A 16945-nucleotide genomic window follows, 5' to 3' on the forward strand; every position below is an offset into this window, starting at 1 on the left:
ATATTAAAACAGGCATGAGCAAACACTCTGCAAAAGTAAGGCAATTTAAAAATGGCAAGATGTTTGGTGACTGGAGACAGCTTCATGCTCAAGTTCTGGGGCCTAACACTGCTAAGAAATATATTAATCACATTATGACTTTTCATATCCAGAGTTCACTGTCTGTTTATCCTAGCTTAATTATAAACCGTACTTAAGAAATGATATCAAACAAATATATTTTATAACCTGTTCTGTTCAATGCGTAAACCAAATTTGGAAAGAATTTACTTTCCAAGAATAAGCAAAAAAAAAAAGTTCTGATTCTTTTGTACCTGAATCCAAGAGAACACAACACCCTAAAGAAGGATCCATATAATTAAATCGAATAATGCTTGAGAGCCTTACACTGCTATTCCAGAATGGGGATTGGGGGGGAGGGGTTGCTTTTGAATATGAAATGAAATAAGCTGTTTGTGTTCTTGTTCCTCTGTTGTCTGTTCATTATTTATATATAATTCTCAATCTTTTGACATTTTGAATTGACATTTCCATTCTCTGCACAGTGTCATGCATGCAGAAACTGTTAGAAATTCTGGCAAGCACGCTACTTTTTGGGTAACATTACCATAAGAGCAGTTAGAACCATTAACAGATTGATGAGCCTCAATGATTAGGAATCTTTCCTAGCTTTCCAAAGGAAGAGAGAGAGGGGTGGGGAGGGAGAGAGAGAGAGAGTGAGAGAATGAGAGAGAGGGAGATGGTGAGAGGGAGGGAGGGAGGGAGGAAGAAAGAGCAAAAAAAATTCATGGAATGTAACGGAATTATCTCTGGTTATAGTTGTGTTTTGGATCTGATGTACTGTATATCTAATGTACATCTAATTATGGATCTGATAAATAATCTAGTGAATAATTATAATCTATAGGAACTTCTGTACAAATAGTCTATCTGCCGCCATCATGTTCTATTTAACGTATTTGTAAATATCACACACACAAAAAACAACTGCAGACATTCCTCTGCAAACAAAATCCCATAAAACTGTTCTTCAAATTTCCCAGATAGGCTAATAACAATGATATTTAAAGGAAGTTGCAAATAAGAAAGAGACATAAGACATCTTACCTCCGAAAGAGAAAGAAAAGGAACATGCTGAGCTTCACTTTTCATGATGCTACCTGCCTTCCCAAACTCACTTTTTATATTATATTGGCCAGGACCTGGAACACCCTGAAAAACAGGGGGGGGCGGGGAAATAGATGAAACATCCAAATGTATGACAGCCATTAAAATTTCAGGGTGACCTAATTCTGAAGGATTACTGAAGTTTTTAAACACAATTGTTAATGTTTATGAAGTTAAAAACTGCAGTTATTTTTTGGGTCACTTGTAATACAAGTTAATCAACAAATGTCAAGTCAAAAATAAGTCACCAAATCAGCTTCACTCAATCATATGCTATAATTCTTTTGCATTTGCTGGATGCCCCCTACAAAAAATAGCTCTTCACTGTGGGGTATAGAAGGTTTGCTATAAAAGTTCTCATCAGATTGATGCATCATGCATGTATAGAACAGAAACTGATAGGCGCATAAACTCTCAAAATGTTGAGAAGAAAACATTAGGCAAGTCCAGCCAAGAAATCTAATAAGACCTAAAGAACTTCTAGACTGCACTGTGGTTGATGCTCAGCAATCTGATCTAGGTAGTTTCTAGAAACTGCGGTAACTGGATTCTCAACAAGTTTCCACCCGAACGATCTCTGTGTACCAATCATTGGTTTATTCAAATGCTCACACTGGTTTATCAAAAAGCTATAGGTGATGAAATATCAGAAATTACAGTTGAATTGTTAGTAGCAAAAGGCCAATAATGAACTTAATAGCATAAATACAAGCTCAAGTTGAACTCTACACTGTAACAATAATGGAGACGAAATTCCAATGCTTCTCCTTCCTAGTATCACATTGTGTCAGCAGACTGTCAGTGTTCTGACCCCCCTTCCTCCGTTGCCCACACAGTACACACACTCCGGAACAGTACAAGGGAACAAGGTTTATTACACCAACAGACAAGAGGCTTTGTGGCAGCAAGCCACCAAGACAGAACTCACAAAGACAGAACACACAAAAGCAGCAATCCAGCTTGCCAGGATCCCAGACTAGAGTTGCTGTCCAAAGTCCTTTGTTGATTGCTACGCAGAGCCTGTCCAGAGTCAACCCTTTTAAAACCTAAAAAGGGCGTCTCCCAACAGCACCTGAGAGCTCTTTACTGCCTATAATTACGCCCACGCTCCTTGCGTTTGTGGGCGCGCCGGAAACGAGCATCCCGAAACGCCCTACTAAGTCCTGAGTCACTATCCTCTCCGCTGCTCCAAGGCAGGGCATCGGGAGTCCTCCTCCTCTCGCTCTCACCGCTGCTCCATGCCTCTGGCGCCACCTGGTGGCCGACCAGACTCTCGGATTCCTGCTCAGCCTCCGAATCCTGTCCAGGATCGCACATCTCTTCTGTAGCTGACTCGTATGGAGTATCACTCTCGGAGTCTGGTGACAGCGGCACCGGCTGGGCCACAACAGTCAGCTAGCTGCATTGTTCAGTTTAGTAAATTCCTTCGTGAAGGGATGTTTAGGAGTTGCTCCTGCTTGGCAACTATGCCCATTTCAATCAGCATTCTGCCAAGAAGAATATTCATATTCACCAAAGTCTTGATTCCTCTTGACTGACTGGCACATTGTCTAGCCAAGTTAATGACCAGCCTTGTGATACCCCATAAGAGAAATGCCATTAGATTGACATCTTCCTTCATTGTCACTGGAAATATCTTCCTGGATCACCTAAGAGGATTGGGAATTGGAAGCAAAATAGTTCCATTCCTACTTCAGAAGCGAGTTCTGGTGCCAGTGAAGGATGACGTCACTCTAATGACCTCTCTTTTATGAGGTACCACAATGTTGGTTCTTTCATCATTGCTGCTTAACATTTACATGAAGCCACTGAGAGGTAACAACTGCCAATTTATGGCATGCTGCCATAGAGCTGTGGTGGTGCAGTGGCTAGAATGCAGTACTGCAAGATAATTCTGCTGACTGCCAGTTCAATTCTCACCAGCTCAAGGTTGACTCAGCCTTCTATCCTTCCAAGGTCGGTAAACTAAGGACCCAGATTGTTGGGGACAATATGCTGACTGTGTAAGCCACTTAGAAAGGGCTGTAAAGCACTGTGAAGAGGTATATAGTCTGTGCTGTTGCTACCATCAATATGCTAGTAATATCCAGCTTCATAGTGCTACTTTTGGCCCAGCTGAAGATGCCATCAAAATCTTTTTCCAGTGTCTAGAGCAGTGGTTCTCAATCTTCCCAATGCCGTGACCCTCTAATACAGTTCCTCGTGTTGTGGTGACCCCCAACCATAAAATTGGTGTCTCGGTTCCTAAGACCATCGAAAATATGTGTTTTCCAATGGTCTTAGGCAACCCCTGTGAAAGAGTCATTTGACCCCCAAAGGGGTCCCGACCCACAGGTTGAGAACCACTGGTCTAGAGGTTGTTGAGGGCTGGATGGGACAAAATACAGTAAAGTAAATAGTTATTATTTATTATTTTGGTTCTCCTGAGCTGCAGACCTGCTGCCTCTAAGATAATACTACTCCTCAAATGACACTGAAAGAGTGTCAAGGTTCCAACTGATGAACCCAAGCAAGCAAACACCGTTAAGTCGTTTCCATCTCTGAATGCAAAACTTTATTGAGTTCTTTCAATCTGCATCAATATGATGTACTCAATGAAGTTTTGCATTCAGAGTTCAAAACATCTCAACCGTGCTTGCTTAGTTGGTTTGTCAGTTGGAACCTTGACACTCTATCAGTTGTCATTTGAGGAGTAGTACTATCTTAGAAGCAGCAAGCCTGCAGTTCAGAAGTCCTCTAAGAAACATTGTTAGTTCTGAATGGCCAGGTGGAGACTTTGGATCTTTGCTCAGAGGAGAGAAAATCTGACTATTGTAACTCATGTCCTTGTTAACATGTAGTTAGACTTATGCAATGTGCTGTGTCTGACTGCTTTGGAAACATACTCAAAAAATATAGTTGGCCCAAAACCGATCTTAACTGTGTTTAGTTGCTGTGCTTATGTCTCACTTGCAGGTCCTGAATAGTTATTAATGAGTTTCCAGACGAATTCAAAATGCTAGTTTGATCAATTAAGTTCTACATGGTTTTGCTTCCAAGCACTTTCAAGACTTCCTTCTCCAACTAAAGTTGAGGTGATCCTTACAGGGAAGTTGCTTATGATACTCAAAGTTCAAGAAGGAGGTAAAGTGAGCAAACATTGTTTCTCGGGAAAGGCATTATACTCTAGAATAGTCTTTTTCTAGAAGTCAAGCTGAGCCCTTCAGTACTAATCTTCCAGAAGGTCTGAAGCTCCTTTAGAGGTGAATGTGCACCATATGAAACCAGATTTTCTTGCCTGTGGATTATTTGGTATTCTACATTAGGTCTATAGTTTTTTCTTTGATCTGTGAAATTAAATAGAGTTGAATTACTGTAAATATTTAATAGTTTTTACATTGTTGTCAGTCACTGTAAATCTGAAAGACTGAACTGCATACAAATGTAGGTAGATAGGTAGATAGCAGATTGAAGATGATTTGCAAAAAGTGGAGTCATGACCATGTTGGAATGAAGACAAGGAAAGGAACTGAGATCACAAAAGTGTTCCGAACAGCTACTCCTCACAAGGAGGTGTGCAAAAAAGCAGTCTCTGGCAGTTTTGGAGTTCTTGGAGGTAGGTTGTATTAAGTTAATAAGAGAGTTTTGGATGTAAAAAGAATTTTAGTGGACAGCTTCCAATGTTTAGTTGGTTATTATTTAAAACATGCCTTCTACTTCACAACATAACAAAGTTTTCAACTGACAATATTCATTTATATAATCACCACATAAAATTTACTTAACTCAAGACTGAAATCTATCCTGTGCTTCAATAAAAGAGGTGAACCTATGTATATGGACAAAACTAAGGTAACTGAATTCTAAAGGACTGAATTCAGCTAAATATGGTAAAATGTATGCTATGTAGCTATGGCACTGAAGCATATTGTGGCAATCAATCAAATTATATAAGGGAAAATGTGTTCAGATTTAGGTTATGAATGATTCATGGTATAAAATATTGCCTTTGGAATATGTATCAATTGCCAACCTGAGAGGAACCCACCACCCAAAAGAATATTAATATATCAGGATGGCATTCAGATTACTGTGCTAAACCCTTTATAATAATAGCATGTTTCTAAACTACCTGGCGAATTCACGCAAACACAAATACATATTTCTTGTATTGAGAGCTTATTTGCATTGCTTGATATACATCTTTATTTTAGACAGAACGGTAGATAAACTCATTGGATGGGGTATTTTTGACATAAAGAAAAGAACTACCAATACAAAGATACTGTTAAAGGGATTGAATGTCGTACTTAAGAAGTTATAAATATTAATAAGAAAATTAGCATCAAAATAAAATTAATCTTGGGACCTTACCTACTGAAAATTCCACCAGGAGATAAATATTTTATCCTTTGTAAGAAGCCTTTCTCAGTAATCACTAATGAACCATGATTACTATTTACCTTTCACAGTAGTTCTATCATTTCCCCCCATTTAAACCGCTCTCAGAACTGTTGCAGTACCACTGCTTTTTTCTCATTTTCTAAAAGCCATTAATGGAACCAAAAACAATTCAAGGTCATCTGAATTAAAAACAGAACTCATTAGCTTATTTTTCGTTTAAAAAAGAAAAAAAGGTGAAAGAGGTTTTGTTCATTGAAAGTATTTCCCTTTTGAAAACTAATCTATTAGAAAGTTGGAAACTCTGTATTGAAAAACAATCTCTTCCTTGTTGCTCCAATTTATTGAGAATGCATCTTTGTCCTTGTGTCATACAAAACTCAGTGGAAGCCATTGAGAACCCATTCTGTTTGGTTAGTGATGTACTTATGTGTAACAAAACAGACCGTATCTATTAATCTGCTGAATAAAACCAGTTGAAACCTAAAATTGAAGGAGAACTTGAAGTATTCACTGTGAACTTGTCCCTGACTTATCAGAGGATGCTGCCAAAATAGCTTTTTCAATTCTTTCTTCAAAGCAATCTTCCCATAAATTAATTCACTGACTAGGACTCTACCAATTCAGTTTCTTTATGATCCATACAATAATATACAATGAAGTTTTAGAAAGCTTGGGATGTCAAAATACTACGCTACATATACTTGCCGATAAGCTGGGAATTTTAAGTGCCAAAATACATCCAAAAAATTAATTCATCTTATCCAATGAGCTTATCCATGAGTTTTTACAGTAATGTTTTTTTCAAGTACACATATAAGCCCAAATATCATTTAAAAATGTGCCACCCAGTGGTAAGCCAGTCGTAAAAATTTAAACATACAAAACTTTTGAGGACTGGCTTATTTACCATTCTTCATGGTGGTTTGGTTAAAAATTCGATGGTCACATTATCTATTGATAACTTATACACAAATGTATACAGTAAACCAACCCCCATGCCATGGCCCATTACCAGGCCTTGATTCCTTCAAACTGAGCCGCAGAAGTGGAACCATACAAATGGAGCTGCGTGGACACACGTGTGCTTGCCTGCCTCTTGCGTGGAACCATCCCTCTTATCTCCCCACCCCCCACCCCGTCAGTCCACAAAGCCAGAAAGGTTGGGGAACTCTGCAGTAAAGTACATTTGCCAAGATGAACTTGAATTTTATCTTGACAAAATAATAACCATTAAAATAATAGGTAACAATAGATAACAATAGATATTTGGCTTAACAGTTTATCCCAAGATAAAGTGGAAAGGAAAATGTATCTTTGAAAATACATTATTTTCAGGGAATATAAGTAAGTCCCAAATGAAGTGGCTTTTAGAATCAAAAGCATAAGTCAATTCCATGTCTAGCATCTCCAGTTGAAATAATTTTAAGCAGCAAGCCTCGGGAGGGCCACTGCTGATGTTTTGAAGAGTTTCTGAATAGACAGAACTGGGTTAAACAATCTAGGATCTGACTCATATATGAGCACACACAGTTAAGCTTTGATATTTATCACAGTTCATTATTGTGTGATTCTAACACAGTGGCAAATTTTATTTTATTTTATTGGTAAAGTGAATGAAAAATACTATTTAAATATCATTTATAAGTGGAATATATTTTAATCAACTGAAATAACACTGTAAGACATAATAAATTTCAGCATCATACCTTACCCAAGTTAAACAATTAATGCTACTTTTTATGGGCCAAGTGACTGTTAAATAAATCACTTCTATCATGAAATATTAAATGTGTACCTTTATTATCCTGTTAATTTGCAGCATTTGTAACTTTACAAGTGCGTGTTTTATTCATTCTGAGGTATATTATTTCTGACAATCAGGGTAACTGTATTCTTTTTTAAGTGGACTAAACCTATTCAGAGATTATATACCTTCCTGACATTCAAAATATAATCATCTATTTTTAAAAAATGGAAAACACTAATTAATCTTTATATCTTGTATTTATGTTTGAATATATGTATGTGTTCTAATACTTCCTGCAAATATGCCTTTGTTTCTGCTATAATTTAGGCAGAGGATATCCTGGACAATTATATATAGTAAATATTCTGCATCTACAAGATGAGCAGAATTATTCTGAGAATAAGAAAACAGTAACCATGACAGTGTGATGAATTCTTCATTTGGATAGAAAACATCCATCAATTTTCCTAGTCTAATTTAATGTTTTCCTATCTAAGTCATTCCAGAAATGTAGGATTTCAACTCCTATAATTTTCAGCCATTATGATTAAACAAGTTAAATTCTAATACCTCTTGAGGGCACCTGTTAGAAAAAATAAATCACAAATGAGCACTAAACTGGTAATCAGCTTTTTCTTCCAAGTGTTTTCACATTGTATTGAACCTTTTTCAATATATGCATTGATATATATACCACTCATGCACACACCTACACACACACACACACACACAGACATAAAGTGGCTCCAACAGATCCCAGGAACAAAATCAGAGCTATCTATCCAGAAAAGCACATAATTAGGACCAGGTAAGATATTATGCAAAACCCTCAAACTCCCAGACTTTTGGTAAAGGAACAAGATTGAGGAAGACATATATCACATTATAAACACATTAACATCTGTTTTGGGGGGTAGAAGGAAATATATATAGTACTGCATTATATGTGTATATATATCTATATCTGTCTGTCTATATCTATCTATCTATCTATCTATCTACCTACCTACCTACTGTACCAGTATCTACCTATCTCTCTCTTATCTATCTCTTCCTTTATCCCAATAAACAGATGTTAATCACCAAAAGCCTCTTCAAACAGCTGTTTTCACAGCTTTCCTAAAGGTCAGGAGTAAAGATACCATTCAGATCTCTGGTAAAAGGTTATTCCAGAGCATAGATGCTATGAGTGGCCTTTTGCTTTCCCTGGATCATCCACAAGGAGGAACCCCCAAAATTTCTAGGCTAATTGGGCAAACTTGGAGGTAGAATTAAAAACAGTCATGTGATAATATGATCCCTAAATTTGGCCCCTCACTGCTTTGTTTAAATAAAAAAAATCGGTTGCATGTAATACTAACATATAATTAGATAAGACCAGATAGGGGAGGTCTAGCACGGTGCCTACAGACACAATCATGCATATCCAGTTGTTATCCAGCTGTGCAAGAATACGGCATAAAAGAAAAATTAGAACCCTGGACTTCTTAACAATTGAAATTAAAGACCTGAAAGGTAGCAATCCATCTGAAAACACAATAAGGCAGTGGTCCCCAACCTTTTTATCGCCGCAGACCGGTCAACGTTTGATAATTTTACCGCGGCCCGCTGAGGGGGGGGACATTGATTGTTTATATTTTAGATTGTTTTGATTTAATAATTTTAATTTAATTGGATTTAAACATGCCTTCAAAATAAAATACAGTTACACCAAAAAATGAATATAAAGTGATTTAACATTTTAACTCACTAGAATGTTAAATCAATGAGAACCCTGAGCTTGTTTCTTTGCGACGAGACGGTTCTATCTGGGGGTAATAGGAGACAATGACACCCGAAGTGTGTTGCTTATGTCTACCAAGCACTGTTAAACATGAGAAAGTACTGGTGAACAGAGAGAAGAGCGCCCCGATATCACGATATTTTGCGCATGAGCGGTATTTGTGCGGCTTTAGGTGACGTCTCTCAGCTCCCGGTTAACCTCTCGTCCATGGAAAGTCGAACAGCCCCGAGAGAAATACACCACAGTAAATAAAATGGAAATAATTTAATGTTCCTTGGGCGGCCCAGTACCGTTTGATCCACGGACCGGGACCGGTCCGTAGCCCGGGGATTGGGGACCACTGCAATAAGGCATACTTAGAAATCACAAGACATACATAGTCATAAACAAGAGACAGAACATAGCACTTTTTTAAAAAAAAATCATGTATCATGAAAATACAGTATATCATATATATTTATAAACAAAAAATCAAAACTTGGTAAAGTTTAGCCACTGGTTATATTTTATAGTTACCCAGTATGATGTTCATGTGAATCAGAGGTGGGTTGCTACCGATTCACACCAGTTCGGGTGAACCGGTAGTAGAAATTGGGACAAGGTTCCAAACCTGTAGGGACAGCAGGCTGGCCATGCCCCCGAACCAGTTCCCCAGTCTCCCATGCTGTTGCCAGCATATTTTTTACTCATTTTATAATTTACAGGCCTCTGTGCATGCGCAAGCAAAGCACACGTGAAGCGAACCAGCAATAACATCGGCAGCAACTCACCCCTGATGTGGATGTAAAATATTAAGATTCTTAAGAAAAATCATAAAGGAAGCTTCTTTGCTATACGACTTCAAAGAAAAGACAAGGAGTATTGACTTAGATAAATGCAGATTGTTCATGTATGACTTTGACATTATAACTAGTTTTTATGGTTTCTTGTATATTGCTGCTTCGAATTACTCAAATCTCACTCACAGCTGACAATATAACACAAGATGGGGTTAGATATAAATTTGAAAATGCCAGCAACAGCTGTAAATGTCACCCTACCTTAACAGGTATATTCAAAAAACCCCAGGCATTGTACTCAATTTTACAACTTCATTAGGTGATAAAGTAAGGCTTCTTTAAAATATTTCTCTCTTTTGAAAATTTAAAAAAGAATTGAGCAATTCGTATTATTTTCCGTTTCATAAGTAGGTTGCAGTATGCTGATTCCTATGATCAAGAGGACACAAATTCCACCAGAACTCACAATTATTATTTAATTAGCTTTTTCCATAAATTATTTAGGTGGAAATTTGTTCACTCCATTTTTGTTATATCTATAATTGCATCAACACATTTTCATGATCAAACCTGAGATTCTGAAGTGTATGTTTTCAAGATAAATTCCCATCCAAGACTACTTAACACCTGGAACAGCTTAGCAACAGAAAACTAACATCATATCCCTATTCTAGAATACAGGTAGTCCTCGACTTGCAACCGTTCATTTAGTGACCGTTCGAAGATACAATATCACTTTAAAAAGTGACACAACTGTTTTTCACACTTATGACCATTGCAACATCCCCATGGTCACATGATCAAATTTGAATGCCTGGGAAATGGTAATTTATGATGGTTGCAATGTCCAGGGATCATATGATCGCCATCTGACAACCAAAGTCAATGGGGAGCCTGATTCACTTAACAACCGTTTACTAATTTAACCGCTATGATTCACTTAGCAAGAAAGGTCATAAAATGGGGCAAAATTCACTTAATAACTGTCTCACTTAGCAACAGAAATTTTGGGCTCAATTGTGGTAGTAAGTTGAGGACTACCTGTAATACATGCTATAGCTCAGTGATGGCGAGCCTATGGCACACGTGCCACAAGTGGCACACGGAGCCATTTGTCAGGGCACACGAGGCGCTGCCCTGCTGCTAAAGCTGATCTGAAAAGGCTAAACAAATCTGGACTATTCCCTTTTAGAACAAACATTGTGTAAAAAAAAAGGGGGGGAAAGATAAGATGCAGTAGCAGAACAAATCAAAAGCAGGACAAAAGGAAAAAAATCCAACTAAATTTATATACAGACTATTTATTATATACCCTCTGTAATTTTCCTCCGTTGTCACCCATCCTTGCTTCCATCAAATCCATATACTGATTAATACATTCCAGGAAGTCCTTATGACCAGTTGCTTAACAGCCATTCAAAATTTCAAGACACTTTTAAAAAGCTACTTACAACCTGTTCTTAAAGTTAAGATTGCATCCCACAGTCACAGGGCTGCTGTGTGCAACATCTTTTGCCTGTTTCCATGCGTTTTGCTTCCATGCTGTACATTTGGCTCTTTGAAGTTGTTACCTTCCTCTTTCTGAAAAAGTCATCAGCTCCCTCTAGCTATATGTTCCTGGGTTTTTCTCCTCCTTTTTCTATTGATCACTAATCCTTCATATATTTCTTTTTGCAATTCATTTCTCATTCACTCTCTCTATATCACCTGAGATAACTCACTCTATTTTCAGCCTACATGCACTGATCACCCATAATTCTGGACCACAAGTCTTCTTTTAACAATCAGACACACTTCTCAGGTACTGCTCTCTTCCCATTTAAATTACCTGATTGCTTCTCCTAACATGTCCAACATTCACTTCCTCATAAGAAAATGGGCAGAACCATTCCATTTTTATTTCTTTTGACAAATCTCTTCTTCTTGTTGTGCCATATCCATCATCGGACATTGGCAATCATGTTGGCAATCCTGTTTTTATCAACAGCGCACGAAAAAATGAGTAGTATTTGACAAATACTACTTTCACCAGCATCTGCCATATCCGTCTAAAACTTTCTCCTTCCATTGTCCCATCTTTAGTAAATGTAAAAGTAGGAAACACAACTGTTGGGTTAAAAAAAAAAAAGCTTATCATGCAAAACAAGCAACATCTCACCGCTAGGTTATTTCTCAGGGGGAAAAAAGAGTTATCAACATTTGGGAAGCAATTGCAAATATCGGTAATTGCTATCTTTGGATTTTTTTTTCTTTCATCCAAGGTGAAAGAGACACACTTCCACAGCAGTAACCATCGGTGCCTACAATAATATTATTCAAATTCTTCCTCTTTGCGAGGTAACACTGTGTGTCCTGCTCAGGATGACTTTGCTTGTCCTCCAGGTACACCCAAAGGGCAACATAGTCAATAATGATCCATCTGTTCACTACTGGCAACTAGCAAACTTCTAATAAAGACAGATGTGGGTCACCCTGTTCAAACGTGCTGCAGGGTGCTAATGAATCCTCCTAATGGTCACTACCTGCCACTTTAAACTGATTGATGAACAAAAGGGCTAAGCTTGAAGAGCTAAGATGAGTGCGGCGGACTATCATCACTCTTACTACAACATCTCTTCTACACTGACAGCCTTGCTTTTTCCTGTCATCTTTCTCAGTTTGAGCTTTATACGGATATATTCTGAAGCATAATAATAATAATAATAATAATAATAATAATAATAATAATAATAATAATAATAATAATAATAATAATAATAATAATAATAATAATAATAATAACATCAAACATGGAGAAGTAAAAACTATTGTCAGGAGAGAGTACACCAACAGAGTTAGGAAAATTTTGAAATCCAAATTAAATGGTGGAAATACAATCAAGGCCATAAATACCTGGGCAATACCAGTTATAAGATACACAGCTGGTATAGTTAACTGGACACAAACTGATTTGGACATTTTGGACCGAAAAACCAGAAAACTAATGACAATGCACTACAGTTTACATCCACGGGGTGACACTGATAGACTATACCTGCCCCGAAAATCAGGTGGCAGAGGATTATTACAAGTGAAGCAAATAGTTGAAGAAGAAAAACATGCACTGGCTGATTATTTAAAAGAAAGTCAAGAACATCTATTAATCGAAGTAAAGAACAAAAATCTATTGAAGGCCCAACAGACGAAACAAGAATACAGAAAAGATGTGATAAAATCAAGAATGGAGAGTTGGCAGAACAAAGCATTACATGGTCAATTTCTGGAAAAAATAAAAGATAAAGTGGACAGTAAAAAAACTTGGTTATGGTTAACAACAGGTACATTAAAGAAAGAAACAGAGTCACTAATCCTGGCTGCGCAAGAACAAGCTATCCGAACAAATGCCATTAAGGCCAAAATCGAAAAATCCTCTGATGATGCCAAATGCAGACTCTGCAAAGAAGTTGATGAAACTGTTGACCACATACTCAGCTGCTGTAAAAAAATCGCGCAGACTGACTATAAAATGCGGCACAATTCAGTGGCACAAATGATCCACTGGAATTTGTGCAAAAATTATAATATTAAAACAGCAACAAACTGGTGGGAACATAAGCCTGAAAAAGTCATCGAGAGTCAGATGGTCAAGATCTTGTGGGATTTTCGCATACAAACGGATAAAATACTGGCGCATAATACACCAGACATCACACTGGTTGAGAAAAATAAGGTTACAATCATAGACATCGCAATACCAGGTGATAGCAGGGTCGCCGAGAAGGAATATGAAAAAATCACAAAATACCAGGACTTAAAAATCGAAATCCAACGATTATGGCACAAACCAGCAGTGGTAATTCCAGTGGTAATCGGCACACTGGGTGCTATTCCAAAAGCACTGGAATTACATTTAAAACAGTTAAAACTTGACAAAATCACCATCAGTCAAATGCAAAAAGCTGCACTGCTTGGATCTGCACGTATATTGCGAAAATACGTTACGACGTCCTAGGCCCCTGGGTGGGGCCCGACTAGTAATCAATGCCAAATCCGGCGAATCAACTGGCCGCTGTGATACAATCGTATTATTATTATTATTATTATTATTATTATTATTATTATTATTATTATTATTATTATTATTATTATTATTTTACTTTCACAAGTTGGAGAATGAATGAGAGTTGTTTTTTTTACTAGATGAACCGCTCTACTACACTGAAAGTGCAGGAGCAATATGTTTACAATTTACTGCTTCATCAAGTCTTTCCAAACATAAAAATAGCCATTTGTAACTAAAATCCAATGTTAAATTACTTGCAATGCAATGTTTCCTGTTCCAGATACCTTTACCTATCCACCATTCATTTCACCAAACATTTGTTAGTACAGAAACAAAGTTAAAAGGAACATTTATTACCGTATTTTTCCGAGTATAAGAGTCTGAAAATCTGGGTGCGTCTTATACATCGAATATAGCGGTTTTTGCTTCCCAAAGCCCCTCCCCTTCTCCAAAATGGCCGTGCATAGCCTTATGAAGGCTTTCAGAGAACTCCTGGGGCTGGGGAGGGCAGAAATGAGCAAAAAATCGGCCTTTCCCCTCCCCCCAGCAGCACTCTATAAGCCTCCATGAGGCTATGCATGCATTTTTTTGACAAAAAACAGGCCCGTTTTCACAAAAAACGGGTCATTTTTTGCTCAGTGTTGCCCCCATCCAGGAGCACTCTGCAAGCCCTCCCCCAAGGCTATTCATGCCTTTTTGGGGGGAGAAACTGGGCTGTTTTCATGAAAAACGGGCCATTTTTGGGAGGTTTGCAGAGTGCAAAAACTTTTTTTTCCCTTTCGGAAATCTCTTTAGTTAGAGTGATTGATGAGAATTAGATTGATCAAGTGCTGTGCCAGCAGAAACAAAGTCTTAGGTGCTGCAGATTGTCAGCGATTTCCTTCTCCAGCATATGGATAAATATACCTGGAAATATCTACATACCTACCTACTCACTCTCTCCCTACCTATCTACTGTATTTCTCTATCTCTTTCTATTTCTCTCTCTCTATCCCTCTACCTACCTACCTACTGTATTTCTCTATTTCTCTCTCTCTCTCTCTATCCCTTTATCTACCTACCTACCTAACTATTCTCTCTCTCTCCCTACCTACCTATGAGGCAATGCTCATATAAGTGAGGCTTGAACTCAGACCAAGAAAGTGTTTTAGAAAAATATCTCGAATACAACCACTCTCCCAATTCAGATGAAAATAAACAGGGAAGGAAGGGAATCACATTCAGATTTGCAAGATTTTGTTCCTATAGTTGTTCCAATATATGTGCACAGTGTAAAACAATAGTCAAATTGCATGGTGATTGACTATAAATCTTACAGACTTTGTAAGCATAGGAGAGAAAGTTAGTTGTTATTATAAGATGGAGGTCAATCAGCACAGTATGTTATGCCATTCAGAGGTCACTTCTATCCTACAAAATAATTGTATCTCTCATCTACACTAGAGAAAAGAATTCCAGAAAATTCTACAGCAAAACTCTAACCTGCTATCACAATATATAAATATCCACCAGATAAATAGATCACATATATCAAAGCACACAACATGAAAGGTAATTATTCTTTCTCCATTTGTTTCTGTCAACAGGAATAGGAACATACAAGTGAAAATTTGGTGGTATGACACTTAGCAAAATCAGCAAACACCCCAAAGAAGATAGAAGATAATTAATTGAAGAATAGATACAGTTACTTGTGTTCTCAAAAGACTGCTCCTTCAAACTTCATTCTGTATCAATAAAAAAACTTCAACTACACTTTTGGGGGGAATGCTACATATAGATAAAATGGGAATGAAGAAAAAGTACAAAGGAAAAGCCTAGCTTTTAAATTATGTGCCGTATTGTCCCATGCTTATTTGCTATACGTACTGTTATTTGCTAACATCAAGTGAAATTCAGTGAACAAATTTCTCATGTACAACCATAGGTAGTAACCAGGTAGTCCACGACTTATGGCCATAATTTCCTTTGTTAAGCAGGACAATTGTTAAATACGTTTTGCTCAATTTTACAACCTTTTTGACATAGTAATTGAATGAATCACTGCAACTGTTAAATAAATCATGCCACTCTGGCTTCCCCCATTGACTTCTTCTTTTCAGAAGCTGGTTGGGAAGGTCACAAATCATCATCACATGACCCAGAGGTAGGTTGCTAATTTTTTTACTACTGATTTGGACACGCTCCCGCACGCACGCAACACTTCTGGGCATGTGCAGAAGCGTCCGGGCGGGTGGGCAGACCCTCCCGCCATCGCTACTACCAACTCGCCCAATCCAAGCCAAACTACAGCAACGTACCTCTGACATTACCCAGGTCAGTGCATGTGACTGTGGGGATGCTGTAATGGTTGTAAGTGTGAAAAACAGATATAAGACAGTTTTGTCGGTGCCATTGTAACTTTGAATGCTCACTAAACAAATGACTGTAAATCAAGGACTACCTTTACCATCCTTTATATTATTTTCAGGAAGATCCAGCTGACAATAGTTTTCAATAAAAATAAGTCTTCACCAAGAATTAGAAAAGGCAATGGAATTACTCCTCAAATTTAGGAGTCTCTGAAACTGAAATGATAACAAACAATAAAGGGAATCATTATATACACTATGTTGAACTCACAAATAAAAAGAAGGAAACAATTTTAATGAACAACTAATAAAATAAACTTGCAATTGTCAAGATTTTAATTTAACAAACCACTTAACATTTTTGTTATTCTATTATCCATGGTATCAATGCTATATAGCCATGATGGTGAGGTGTTGTCCTGTTAGCTGGCCAGCGCGCACGCGTGTGCAGGCCAGCTGACTTCGGCCATCTTTTGAGGCCGTTTTTCGCCCTCCGGAGACTTCCCTGAAGCCTCCAAAGCACAAAAACCCAGCCCTACGGGCAAACTGGAAGTTTGGGAATGGACTTCCGGTTTGCTCGTAGAGTCGTTTTTCAGCCTCCGGAGCCTTCAGGGAAGCCTCCTGAAAGCCCCTGAAGGCTCCGGGAGTTGAAAATCAGCCCTATGGGGAACCAGGAAGTTCAGGAATGGTGAC

The 16945-nt window shown here is 37.9% G+C and overlaps 1 protein-coding gene across 2 annotated transcripts in view; it reads right to left on the reverse strand.

Moving 5' to 3' along the window:
- The window catches only part of STPG2 (sperm tail PG-rich repeat containing 2), a 199041-nt gene that overhangs the window by 157161 nt on the left and 24935 nt on the right, over positions 1-16945 (reverse strand). The window contains exon 7 of one of the 2 annotated variants that reach the window (XM_081960212.1): positions 1108-1212. The exons of the other annotated variant lie outside the window; for it this stretch is intronic. Within the exon in view, the coding sequence (XP_081816338.1) occupies positions 1108-1212 (105 nt within the window). The remainder of the gene's footprint in view (positions 1-1107; positions 1213-16945) is intronic. 2 annotated transcript variants of the gene reach the window in all.

The sequence above is a fragment of the Natrix helvetica genome, assembly GCF_964273705.1.
Source record: "Natrix helvetica genome assembly, chromosome: 7".
NCBI lineage: Eukaryota > Metazoa > Chordata > Lepidosauria > Squamata > Natricidae > Natrix > Natrix helvetica.